Consider the following 14,001-nt stretch of genomic DNA (forward strand, 5'->3'; position numbering starts at 1 on the left):
TTTAGGCATGTGAGAGCTTAAAAAGATAATGAATGGTGAAACGGGGTTATTATTTTGGAGTCCCCACTAACATGATGATGTAGACAGAAAGAGCACATTGTGTTCAATGTTTTGAAGGTGGTCCCAATGTCCTACGACCGCCACAGGCTGAGTTATGAGCAAAAATGTTCTGCAAACAGAAATGCCCTGCAAAGCATTATGGGGCAAGTTTCTGTGCCACGAATATCATAGAATGTTGATATGACTGTAATGCTTAGACATCACAATGAAAATAGCATTTGTAAGAAACATGGTCATGTAAATATATAGTTAGCCCCTAGAGGGCATAACCACACAAAAAGAAAATGACAGCAAGTAAAGCACTGTACCCATATATTTAGCCCCTAGAGGGCAAAATGCATTGCACAATTTCAGGGCTAGCAGGCCTACTGCAACAATATTACAAACATGCTTGACCTAAAAACTAATTGTGAGCAGTAAAGAAGGAAAGGCAAAAAGAGAATGGAGGTAAGAGGTGAAGATATGAAGAAACAGAAAGTGGGAAGAAAATGAGAAAAGCAGGAGAATTACATGAGAAAGATGAAAAAAGAGAAGACAGAAATTAGGAGAGAAAGGAGGGATAAAAGGACAGGAGGAAAGGGACCAGAGTAAAAGGAGAGATGTAAAGGAGAGAATGTAAGAAGGAAAGTATAGAAGAAAGAGAGAAAATGGGGATAAGGAGAGAAAAGCAAAATCAAAGCAAAGGAAAGAAAGAAATGATAAAAAAAGAAGTAAACAGGTGAGCAGGAAATAAAGGAGAGAAGAAAAGGAAAGGAGAAAAGGAAGGTGGGGAGAAGCAAGTGAGAAAGATGAAAGGACAGATGAAATAGAGAAAAGAGAGCAGGAAAGGAAAAAGATGAGAGAGAAGAGGGAAGGAGAAAAAGTAGAGATGGACAGAGAGAAATTCAGCCTCTAGCACTGAGAACAGACGCACAATGTTCCTGCAAAAATGAAAGCTTTGAAATTAGCTTCTTTATTTACAACACAGACTGAGTGGCAACCTGCTGTTATGAATGAAGACATGTAGGGCTGACAATTTTTCACAAGGGGGATGGGCTGCATGGGCCTGAAATGTGAACTTCACCAGCTTCACAGAGCTGGTGCGGCTTTAACAGAACAAATATTGCATATTCTAAACTCAACTGACAGGCAAGTATCAATCAATCAATTGCATTTATAAAGCGCGCTACTCACCCGTAAGGGTCTCAAGGCGCTGGGGGGAGGGGGGGGGTCAGTGCTCGAAGAGCCAGGTCTTGAGCTGCCTCCTGAAGGAGAGGTCGTCCTGTATGGCGCGAAGGTGGCTGGGAAGAGAGTTCCAGGTCTTCGCTGCCAGGAAAGAGAAAGATCTGCCTCCGGCGGTGGCTTTGCGGATGCGGGGTACGGCTGCCAGGGCTTGTCCGGTCGAGCGTAGGGTGCGCGGAGGAGTGTAGAAGGAGACGCGGTGGTTACCATGTGCAAGCTACATAGTCTGTAAGCTACTGGCACCTCATGAGTGTCCAGTTTGAGACTCATGTTCTGAGCTTTGTAACTCACCAAGACTTGGATCTCTCCTGCCCCCATGGACATCCTTCTCACACTGGTTTCAGATTACTGAATCTAGCACATAAACTGTCAGAATGGGTTGGCATTGGCATCATCCACAAATCTTCATTGATCTACAGGCTTCATCAACATCCATCAAAAAAAACTTTCAATGTTTCACACAACAATTCCTGCTTTGTGCAGCCAGAATTGTACCTACAACCAATCTAACGGCCTCCAGAAATTAGCTTTAACATAGTCCCCTGAAATTTCTAATTTCATCATCATCTACCAGCCACTGCAAGATCTTCCTTGGCATTTTCAGTGACCCTGGAGTTGCTGTAACCAAGTCCATGAAAGAACCCCTCCTTGCCCTTCCAGAATCCATCAAACACACACATACTACCACAACCCATCAAACTGCTCATCCATGTGTCCTTCTCATGCCAAGCGCCTCTGCCCTTGCATGGGACAAACTTGGCCACCATCTCCTTTGGCCTCCTGCACAACAGACCATCCCCACTGGCGACAGCCAAAGCTTCCAGCTCCCACTGATGCCCTCTAGGAAGAACCGATGAACATTGCATCAACAGTGGATATGAAAATAAACACGTGTGCACCACTACAGACCTGCACCTAAAACCCAACCCCTTAGCCTTTTGGACAGAAAGCACGATATTTGGAGACCAGACAAAAATTATCCCATGTAAGTCAAGGTCTGGTGGCTAAATAGACTACTTAACTAATGGTCAAGAGTTTAAATCCTACTGGGTCACTTCACTTTTCACCCTCCTGTTATTAACAAACGAAGTACCAGTGAATTATGAGTGGCAACGTACCAAAGCAATGAATGAGAACCTTAAATACGCCGCAGGCCTTTATGATAGCTCTAGGTGGACCTCAGAGATAATGAAAACTCCTTATACAACATGCAAGAAAGTCCTCATTGAAGTTAATGTGTCGCATTTATCTATTTATTTGTGCGGTTTAATATAGGGCTATGCAGACCGAAACAGGTATACGAACACTTTACATAAAAACAGTTACATACTGACAGTGCCGTTTACAAAAGAAAGGTTTTGCATTCTGATTTAAGAGATGGACAGTTGCAGAGTACATAAAGCGATTGACAATAGAGCACACAACAAAGTAGAACTAGCTTGATAAAAGTGCCAGTGGATTGACAAGATCATCACTAGTATTTTAATTATATATCAAGGCATCTTTCCTCAGTTAATGTCTTGCCAGGGTACAAGAGTGGTAGTGTGTTGCATGGTGAATATAGATTGCCTTTTGATGTTTCGTGATGTAGTGAAACACAAATATGTCTGCTGTCCAGGGTGGGACAACATGGTAAGTTGGCAGATGAGTCTATAAATTAGGTACTTATAACATGGCCACTGCATGATCAAAGCTAACATGCTGTATATGCATGAGTCCCAGATCCAGGGTTCTGATCATCTGTGCCATGACTACTGGAAGTGTGATTTCCATGATACATCAAGCCAACCACAGCGGCTAGCATAACAGACACAGCATAGGTTGCCATGAATAGAGCAACAAGCCCTAAACACCCATTATTTCACATATGAGAAGGTTTTTGTTTATAATGTCACTTCCCCAGGTATGAAATTATGTTTCTTTCTTTAGATCTCTGTAGCACAATGTTCCACCGAGAGTGTATTGTTTAAAGGCCTTACCTATTCGGACAATGGTGTGATTCTCTTGAGAATGTGTCCTTGTATATAAAGTCGTGACCTTTGTATTGAGGTGCCTGCCCACCACCAGGGATGGGAACTGCGTTATGTGAATCTGTTGCCTAGTGGTAAGGAATGAGATTTAATTAACTGTATTGTTCTTTCTTTACCCTGACAGGTCCACATCATGGGACTCTTTTCAATTGCATTTGGGTATGGGTTTTATTGTATTTTGATTATAAAAGAAGCCTTTTTTTGAGGCTTGTGGATTCACTCTCCCTTGACGTTTCGGAGGGGACACTCTGATGGGTCCGATTTCTGATCCATAACTTTGGTTTATTCCTTAAAGCTGAATTATATCTGGTTCTGCATATTACCTGCATGTTAAATGGTTCTGCGTGTTACCTGCTCATTACCCAATAGGTGCTAGAATACAAAGTAGATATACATTGTGAGCATCGTACTATATATCGTATATTACGTGTGTTATTTATTGTGAGCATCGTACTATATGTTGATTTAAATGACTAATTCTAACTATTTTATTTGCTTTCTGTTATAATCTGAATCCTTTAATACACCTTCATGGTTTCATTAAATTTTTTTTCTCATGTTCATTGTAAAGCATAATGCAGTTTACTATTTACTTTGTAAATGGCATTTAGTTTTGTCGTAAAGGTCTGGTTAAGGAGCAACAAAATCCTTAGGGGATTAACACCTCTCCAGGTCAATCAAATAGCACTTTAGTTAGACATACCCAGGAACAGGACTACAACACGCAAAGATAGCAGTATTCAGTGTTCACCGCTAAACACTCTAGCAGGTTACAACACTTGGGTAGGAGCAGGAGGGCAACAAACGATCTTAACTCGGGGGGGGTCTTGGCATAAAAAGTTAGAAGACCACTATTCAACAGAGCCCCACTGGATTACTCCTGGCAAACAATAAGAACCTTCAATAAAAAGAATACACTCAGCTCTGCCTGGTCTTCTCTTGCAATGAAACAAACTGCCCTAAGGGCTGCCTTTCCAATATTCAACTCTGGATGGCAAACGCAGAGTTTAAGATGAAGCCCCTGAAGATAAACATTGTATTAGTTACTAAAAATAACAAACACGTGCAAATTCAAGAATTGTTCATGGCAAGTGACTTTAATGAATTTCACCCTGAAATGTCAGTGCTCAATCACTTAGCTCTGCCTCAACACCATCCTTAAGTTGAAGATACATTGCAAAGGAAACACATGCAGCATGGCAATAATTTCCCTCTTCTGGGGATTCAAGGCATTCTTTCTGGATACCAACTTTAAAAGAGACACACAAATACTAGTCCTTTCAGTTTGGGCAGAGGCAAAGTCTTGCTTGCCAATATCTTTAGCTCCCATCTGACTCCCCTCAAGAGAATCCTTCTCAAGGGACCAAGAAAATATCACAGGACCTTCCCTAAATACAAAGAAATAGACTAGCTCCTTCTGCCCTTCCATTGCAACTCTGAAGTACTATGCTTCACTTCAAGGTTGGAAAATTAAACACAATGCCATGCAGGATAAAAATGCATACTGACCAATGACGCACCAGCAGCTGCAACATCTCCAGGCTTGGGATAAGGAAGTACAAAAAGGTCAAAACTAGATAGCAAGCTTTCTTCGCTCCGAGTCATTCCAACACAGATCTGACAGCCTTTTTCCTCCACCAATTCTAAAAAGAAGCCAATAACTCATCACATCAAATAATATACTGTCCGTAAATAAACAGATTGGTTGAACTGAGGCCTCTGGTGTTACAGGTTGTAGTAAGTTAGAACTTACAGTTCGAACATAAAGTGTTTTTATGAGTAGCATTCTATCACGAGCTAGTATGCATGTATATTGTTCAGACTAACGTGATGTATTTTTTTATGTTATTGGTCTTCTTATGTTTAAACCTGATGTGTCAGTTTGACTCCTCTCCTCCTGATGTATGGATGCTCCAATAAGGCTCTACTCAAATAATACTTCTGCACAGCAATATTATTACCACATAGGTTAAAACACCCAACTACTGCAGGAAGTGGCATTTGCTTCATCGTTATTGTATCCCTTCCACTACTCAGTATAATACTAAGTTACTTTAAAACATGATTTGTGGTATACAAATACAAATCCATACATTCAAGGGTATAACACAGAAAAACAATAGGGTATGAAAAGAAAACTTAGGCGGTCGTTATGAACATGGAGGTTTGGCCCGCCATGCCGGCATGGCGGGCTGAACCGCCACATTATGAACAGGTTGACGGCTGCCAGTGGCAGCCGTCACCCACCGCCATGCTCCCGCCACCAGGCAGCCTGGCGGCGGGATGAAACACCATCCGCCAGCAGATAATGTTTCATATGTCACCAGCCTTTTCCTGGCGGGATACCCCACCAGGAAAAGGCTGGAGGAGGGGTTGCCCGGGGCACCCCTGGGGGCCCCTGCACTGGCCATGCTTCTTGCATGTGCAGTGCAGGGGCCCGCGTGCAGGCGACCGTCGCGCATGTCACTGCCCAATTTACGGGCAGTGACATGCGCAACGGGTGCTCCCCGCCAGGCCGGTGGGCGGAGACAGTGACTCTGCCCACCGGCCTGGCGGGGAAAACATTATACGGCTGGCGGGTTTTCCAGGGGGCTAGCGGTTGATGAAAAGACCGCCAGCCTGAACACGGCGGGAAATCCCACTGTGTTCAAAATGAGGGCCTTAATTTGGAGATTAATGACGTCACACGTCGCCAAGAGCTTATCCGCCCTGGTCTAAACATGCTGATGCAGGCTGCAAGTACAGAATTAGAAGGGAGTCTATTCCGTAGCTAAAATTTCATACTGTCAGAAATACTGTTTCACTATAGCAATACATCATTTTTCTTGAAGTGTTAGTGAATAAGCACATATTGCATTTAGGGTTGCCACCTGGGTGGTTTTCTACCAGCATAAGCAGTATTTTAAAATCCTAGCTGGTATAAAAATTAGAAAAATCACCAAAATCCTGTATCAGTACATACTTCAAAGAGCAAAAATAAGAAAGCACTTTAAAATGCCATTCTGATCCCTGGTTAATAAGTAAAGAAAAACTGAAAAATCGTGTTAAAAATGAATACAGATGATCATATATTAGGTTCTATTTAGGTATCACGAACACACTTAAAACATGAACAAATGGCCGATATTTTTCATTTGTGACAATCCTAAATACATCTGTTGTTCTGTGACTGAAGAGGTTCGCTGTTAATTCTGGAGATAACCCATTCATATAAAAGGAACTGTAAGCTCTGAACATAAAATGTAATCAAGTATTATTATTATTTTTTAAGTGTGTAAAGTCTACCTCGCTCCCTCAAATAATCATTTGGACTACAGAATGGCAATAACCAGCACATCGCTTTCAAAGGCCCACCATTCTTAAACAAACTACCAAATGGGGATAGGGGACAGGAGAGGACGGGTGGAAATAGTTTACTATCATTGTTTTGAATTGGATTTACCTTCGTTGTTCATGTTAGCGGGGATGTGCGTTCAAGTGTCCCCAGTATGGAAAGTCTAGCAGCGCCTATGCAGAGGTTTCTTCGGCTGTTTCCCAGGTCAGATGTGCACTGGCTCAGTTCAGAACAGCAGCTGCTGGACGCACTAATTTTATTGATGCTCGTGCCCGGTGCCCACACTTTCTTCTAAAGTAAAGCTATTCATTTGGAAAGTACACATAAGTATTTTTTCTACCGATGCTTGGCAGGTGTGTAGGGATACAATTGATCTAGATCAGAAGCTGGGTTAAGGCGTGGGACGGTTTGTAACAGAGATGCCCGGCCATCGGTTCAGGACAAGTTATGCATATGCAAAGCACCCGGCACTCAATGGCTAGCTAGTCTACCGATATGCACTCTGTCTTTTACTACCTGACAGCTCTCAGGGACCTACAACCGGCGAAAAATTCTCTAAAAGCAACACACACGAGTGACACTGAAAACAGCAGCATGGGAATAGAAAATGACATAGAAAGAGGACTGGCCAAGTAAATCATGGACTTCATGTATTTAAACGGGTGCGCCATCTTGAATGATGCAGTCTCATTGGGGCGGGCGAGGAAATAGGACAGGGAGACCGTGTTCATATGTAAATTCTGTTAATGAAAGCTGTCGGGTTTTACATAGGCAACTGAGCTTCGAACTTATTGTGTTTTCTAACTAGTATATGTACGCACCGATCATTTACTCGTTTGCACATTTTTTTTAAGTGTATGCACCTAACCAGTCATATTCGATGACTAAAATATATTGGAAATGACACACATAAGAGAGTGTCGTGCTTTCTCCCAGTTGTGTCCTACCTGACTCAAGAACTACCATATAGAACGACTTAGTCCAAGATGGGAGAAAAACTGCAAAGTCCAGTACTTTCTTGTGTCTATAAAGGCCAGAAAGCGCTTCTACGTCAACGGGGCACTACCAACAAAATGCAGCCAAATGACTATGTGAGATCATGAGGTATTCTGGATGATAAAATTCCGAAACGTTATCAGTAAAAACATATTCTTTACACTGCCCGTGGACAACCAATCATTCAGTCTGGTCCCCTTATCCATGAAAGAAAATAAGTCTGTTCATAAACTACAGCGTTTTTCGACGTCATCGGAAGGGGACCAAAATGCAAGCGAGCCCCGTGGGAAGTGTCAAGCGAAGCTGAGATGGCTTCAGGTAAGAACTTTTTTTTTCTTTTGCTTATCTCGTGTGTATGGAATTGGCAAAGACTACAGATCGGAATGTTCTTTTGTTGTGCATGAGTGATTATCTCGCTCTGAGTATTCGGTTTCCGAATGTTACCTTTAGTAGTTGCTACCACTTTCGGAAGCAGAAAGCCACATTTCGACATAATGCTATCATCTGCCCTTTACATAAAAATATGCAGAAGTGTACGCAAAATTTAGTGTACGTAATTATCAGATGCTAAGATAGGATGCATACCTACCCGTACAAATATAGTTGTATTAGAAAAAATCTAAATTTCACTGAAATATATTCTAGCAAAAGTGTAGAGCATCAATTTGGAATAACAATTCGAATACTCTATTTACCTTAATGTCATTGGTATACATAAGTACAGCAGCATGAATAGCAATTTTCTCTCCTGGTTTCATTGGAGGTTTGACACTCTGCAAAGGCGAGTTGCACACCTTCTAGTGGTTGCCTGTCAACAAACATTGTTTATCAACGGAAACGTCAAATAGTCTTATCTGTTCTCAACCACCGCTAGTGAAAGTGAAGACTCTTATTTGTGTCTGTGATTTATTTCTTCGCTTAATGTCCAACATCAGTTAATCTATCTCTGACTCTTGTAGGAGAAAAAAACCCAGACAGTCTTAACTGTTTCAAATTTAATTTAGAAGTAGCGTGTGTAAAACTTTGCAACTGTCCTCTCAAATGATATTCCTGGGATCAGCTATTCAAACGAAATTTTGTTAAGTGCCTGCCAAACAAGCAACGTTTTTTTCGTTCGTCCATAGCAACAGTCCCATTCAATTCATTCAACTTTTTCATCGCATCCGTGCAAGACTCAAAAAAGCTCGCAACCAGACATAGGATCACATCGACAATGAACAGGAAAGAAAATTAGCGCTAACACTACGTCGACCTAATAGAAACCTAACCGTAAATGTATACGTCTGAAATATATGTTAAATATGCCAATCACAATGCTGCTTTGCCCATAATCTTTTCCACGTAGGGAATAAATCAAGAGTTTCTGGTTAGCGTGCAAAAACAGTGATGTTCCTCCTAAGGTGGCAAGGTGGTTCTTTATCAGTTGTCCATGCACAAGTTAAGGATTGTCTTATAATTGTGCTGTCACGTTTTCCTGACCTTTTCAACATACATGAAGTAAACATTCTGTTCTCCTCACCATCCATCCTTTGACTTACCTCAGCACAAAGTCGTACAGACGTTGCATCCTCTGTTATAATTGTTCCTTGAGTATCTATGCACTCGAAAAGGAGTCACACTGATGTAAAGGACCTTGATTCAGGGGGCAGTGCCACCTCCTGACAGGCAGCCTTTAAGTCAGTTCGTGTGAACATTTTGGCATAGCTAATAAAGGAAACATTGTTTGAATCTTTGGAAGTAGGTAGCACTCAACATGATATTCTTGTTTATAGATCGAAGGGCTGCCCACAAAAACTAAGGGCCTTATAACGACTTTGGCAGTCCCACCACATGACTGACAAAGCTGTGGGGAGGACGCTGCTGTCATGCTGGCAGCGTCCCCCCGTCGTATTACAATGTTCCTGCCAGGCTGTCCGGCAGGTACGTTGTATTACAACGTTCCTTCCGGGCTGACTGGGGGGAAGAGTGCTATGGTATTGGTCTCGCCTCCCTTAAGAGAACCGAGGCCAGTACCATAGCATCACAGCACCCTCGGAATGTGCACTGTCTGCAAAGCAGACAGTGCACATTCCAATGATGCTGGACAGGACAGCCCCTGCACTGTGTTTCCGACAGCCTTTCCATGGTGAGGTCTCCGCCATTGAAAGCCAGGAGGAAACAGGAGTTGTGATCAGCACGGCGGAGCCATGTTCAGCACTGCCCTGGGTGACCACGAGTCCGACTGCCGCCAGCAACCATGTTCCCAGTGGTGCGGCAGTCCCCTGGCAGTTCGACCACCAGGGTTGTAATGTGGCGGTCAGACCACCTGGAGTGCGGCGGTCTCACCGTCACTGAAAAGCTGGCAGTCCTTGGACATCTAGACTCGTAATGAGCACCAAAGATCTTTGAAGCAGAATTAACAAGTTCTAAAATCTCATATATACAAAGTTGTTCTAATAACTGTTTCAACACATAGTGGTTCACCACAAACTTTATGGGCCCCTGCTTCAGCATCCTCTTTAAAGAATATCTTGTGTTCATTTTTTATCACACAGTCTTGTTTTAAACACTTTCATGTGCATTTTAAAAATATTTTACACGCTCTTACAGTCATCAGATACCAGAATAGCAGGTGTACCAAGCTGCAAAGCAATACACAACTTTCCTTGATCATTTCCACCCATAATATTGCATCTTAATTTTTAGCAACATAAATCTTTGTAAATATCTGCATACCTTTACATTTAATTAAACCTTCAGTTTTGCAGAAAACCATATGTTAAAAAAATAAGGTGTGGGAAATAATGTTAATACATAACTCACCAAACCTCACTCTACCTCTGTGACCTCCCACACAACCCTACTAAATTCTCCTGCATTCATCTCACCCTGCTACTATGCTCTCCCTAACCCTTCCACATACTCTTCCCCCTCCGCCCCCCTTTACTCATCCCAAGCCTTTCGGTGGAGTAAATGAAGGATATACTCCCAAATAACACTTCTGGATTTCTTTCCTCCTCCACCCCTCCATTACTCCAGTCAATCTAACTAACAAACTCTCATATCCGTGGCTCAAATTAACTCATAATAATACTAAAACTGTACTCATTATTTAACAATACTAATCCATCACTAATTCTTGTTGGGTTCCGGAGTAGCGTGCTACTCATCGAAAAGCGCTTCGACGCTTCGTCAGGGGTAGTAAGCACTATATAAATACGATTACAATACAATACAATATGATACAGAATCTGCCATCACTTGCAGTCCAATATTACCAATCTAAATATAACAGACAGGATCACCCATGGTGTTGTTATTAATCTCCAGTTGACAAACAGTCTTAAACCTAAGCAAAGTTTCCTACTTTCTTGCATGTATTGCATCTTCTTCCCATGGCAGGGCACAACATTCTATTATCAATATTAATTCTTGAGCCTCATCAATAGTCTTTATTTTACCCATTTACTCCTCCTTGTCATTCTACTTAAATGCATTCACTTGTTATGAAGAACTAGGCTTATCTTTTGTCAGCAATAAATTGTTTTGCTAGAACAGTTCACAATTAACTGGTCTCTAATGTGTTGGTCTGGTAGACCTTCACATTCACAAGAAAAGGCTGAACATCACCACATGCCCATCCGAGCTTTGGCACATGTTTTTTTGGCTTACAAATAAATGTCATTCTCAAGTGATATTTAGTTCTTCCTGAAGGTGTTTCTCCAACGAATGCATAGCCTCATTGTACTTATCCCGTCCACCAAAACCCATATTTCCATATTGCACTTTTAAAAGATGACCAAATGCTTACTATCCTTCAGCAATTATAGATATAAACCAGATTACTAGAAGATATCGAGTTTATTTAATTCAAACCATTAATCTGGCTTATATGCAGGATAATAACAATTTAACAAAACTGATGATTAGGATTTGGGATCACCATGTGTAGTGTGCCTGTTTTTCCATTATTTGATGGGAATTGCTTCTGTATGGTGAGGACTATGTACCAATTTATAAAGTAAAACTTCTAAACCTCTTGGCATACAGGAAGCTAATATGTCCTCTGCAGACAACTGGTCATGATGCCTCCTAATGTTAGTGCATCATCTGCAGGACCTTTGAGAAACTCGACCACCTGATTACTATATGAACACAGGCGGAAACAGAAGTGGATAAGTCAATTTTATTGTTTCTTCCTCATGCAACTGTCTGATAAATGCCTTACCTGTAGAGCTGCTGCCAGAAAATCTCTCCATCTGTGACAGCCTTTCAGCAATGAAAGAAAGTTAAATGTACAGATTCCACATTTTGTTTCTTTCGGTAACATGTTGAACTTGATTCTGATAATTTGTTTTTAAATATCATCCATTGTGCATTCTTGCAAGTAGAAAGTAGACTTGTATAATCTGTTTGCAGTTTTCTAACAATATTTTATTGAGCCTGCTATGTCAGGTAATGTGACAACCTCCTTCTACAAAATTCCATCACAACATATGATGGGAAATTGCTGCATCACATTAGATTTATACTAATGAAGAGTGAAACCTCTATAAGTATATGCTCCTAAAACACAAACCAATCATATACCCCATTCCTTAGTGGACGCCACACGCCAGCTCTGAATCCACTTTACTTTACCTTTAATCTCTTCTCCCATATCACCATCTCAGCTTTCCTATAATTTCTTGCTTACATACAGGGAGTGCAGAATTATTAGGCAAATGAGTTTTTTGACCACATCATCCTCTTTATGCATGTTGTCTTACTCCAAGCTGTATAGGCTCGAAAGCCTACTACCAATTAAGCATATTAGGTGATGTGCATCTCTGTAATGAGAAGGGGTGTGGTCTAATGACATCAACACCCTATATCAGGTGTGCATAATTATTAGGCAACTTCCTTTCCTTTGGCAAAATGGGTCAAAAGAAGGACTTGACAGGCTCAGAAAAGTCAAAAATAGTGAAATATCTTGCAGAGGGATGCAGCACTCTTAAAATTGCAAAGCTTCTGAAGCGTGATCATCGAACAATCAAGCGTTTCATTCAAAATAGTCAACAGGGTCGCAAGAAGCGTGTGGAAAAACCAAGGCGCAAAATAACTGCCCATGAACTGAGAAAAGTCAAGCGTGCAGCTGCCACTATGCCACTTGCTACCAGTTTGGCCATATTTCAGAGCTGCAACATCACTGGAGTGCCCAAAAGCACAAGGTGTGCAATACTCAGAGACATGGCCAAGGTAAGAAAGGCTGAAAGACGACCACCACTGAACAAGACACACAAGCTGAAATGTCAAGACTGGGCCAAGAAATATCTCAAGACTGATTTTTCTAAGGTTTTATGGACTGATGAAATGAGAGTGAGTCTTGATGGGCCAGATGGATGGGCCCGTGGCTGGATTGGTAAAGGGCAGAGAGCTCCAGTCCGACTCAGACGCCAGCAAGGTGGAGGTGGAGTACTGGTTTGGGCTGGTATCATCAAAGATGAGCTTGTGGGGCCTTTTCGGGTTGAGGATGGAGTCAAGCTCAACTCCCAGTCCTACTGCCAGTTCCTGGAAGACACCTTCTTCAAGCAGTGGTACAGGAAGAAGTCTGCATCCTTCAAGAAAAACATGATTTTCATGCAGGACAATGCTCCATCACAGGCGTCCAAGTACTCCACAGCGTGGCTGGCAAGAAAGGGTATAAAAGAAGGAAATCTAATGACATGGCCTCCTTGTTCACCTGATCTGAACCCCATTGAGAACCTGTGGTCCATCATCAAATGTGAGATTTACAAGGAGGGAAAACAGTACACCTCTCTGAACAGTGTCTGGGAGGCTGTGGTTGCTGCTGCACGCAATGTTGATGGTGAACAGATCAAAACACTGACAGAATCCATGGATGGCAGGCTTTTGAGTGTCCTTGCAAAGAAAGGTGGCTATATTGGTCACTGATTTGTTTTTGTTTTGTTTTTGAATGTCAGAAATGTATATTTGTGAATGTTGAGATGTTATATTGGTTTCACTGGTAATAATAAATAATTGAAATGGGTATATATTTTTTTTTGTTAAGTTGCCTAATAATTATGCACAGTAATAGTCACCTGCACACACAGATATCCCCCTAACATAGCTAAAACTAAAAACAAACTAAAAACTACTTCCAAAAATATTCAGCTTTGATATTAATTAGTTTTTTGGGTTCATTGAGAACATGGTTGTTGTTCAATAATAAAACTAATCCTCAAAAATACAACTTGCCTAATAATTCTGCACTCCCTGTATGTTTCAACGGCCTCATCACACTAAAGCCTATAAAATATCTGCTTGGTTCCCTGATATAGAAAACTCTATTGGACAGACAGTGGTTCAGGTCAGACTCTCCTCTTCTTTCCCTGCTCT

The 14,001-nt window shown here is 41.6% G+C and overlaps 2 protein-coding genes across 3 annotated transcripts in view; one reads left to right on the forward strand and one right to left on the reverse strand.

Moving 5' to 3' along the window:
• Positions 1 to 7,227, reverse strand: part of EIF2B1 (eukaryotic translation initiation factor 2B subunit alpha) — a 31,553-nt gene extending 24,326 nt beyond the window's left edge. Inside the window, exon 1 of the mRNA XM_069215011.1 lies at positions 6,754 to 7,227. Within this exon, the coding sequence (XP_069071112.1) occupies positions 6,754 to 6,766 (13 nt within the window). The 5' untranslated portion in view covers positions 6,767 to 7,227. The remainder of the gene's footprint in view (positions 1 to 6,753) is intronic.
• Positions 7,228 to 7,689: 462 nt separating this feature from the next.
• GTF2H3 (general transcription factor IIH subunit 3) overlaps positions 7,690 to 14,001 on the forward strand; it is a 55,954-nt gene continuing 49,642 nt past the window's right edge. Inside the window, exon 1 of one of the 2 annotated variants that reach the window (XM_069215009.1) lies at positions 7,690 to 7,959. In XM_069215009.1, coding sequence (XP_069071110.1) covers positions 7,950 to 7,959 — 10 coding nt within the window. In that variant the 5' untranslated portion in view covers positions 7,690 to 7,949. The remainder of the gene's footprint in view (positions 7,960 to 14,001) is intronic. The other variant, XM_069215010.1, reaches the window with a different exon arrangement.

Source organism: Pleurodeles waltl, chromosome 11, assembly GCF_031143425.1.
Source record: "Pleurodeles waltl isolate 20211129_DDA chromosome 11, aPleWal1.hap1.20221129, whole genome shotgun sequence".
NCBI lineage: Eukaryota > Metazoa > Chordata > Amphibia > Caudata > Salamandridae > Pleurodeles > Pleurodeles waltl.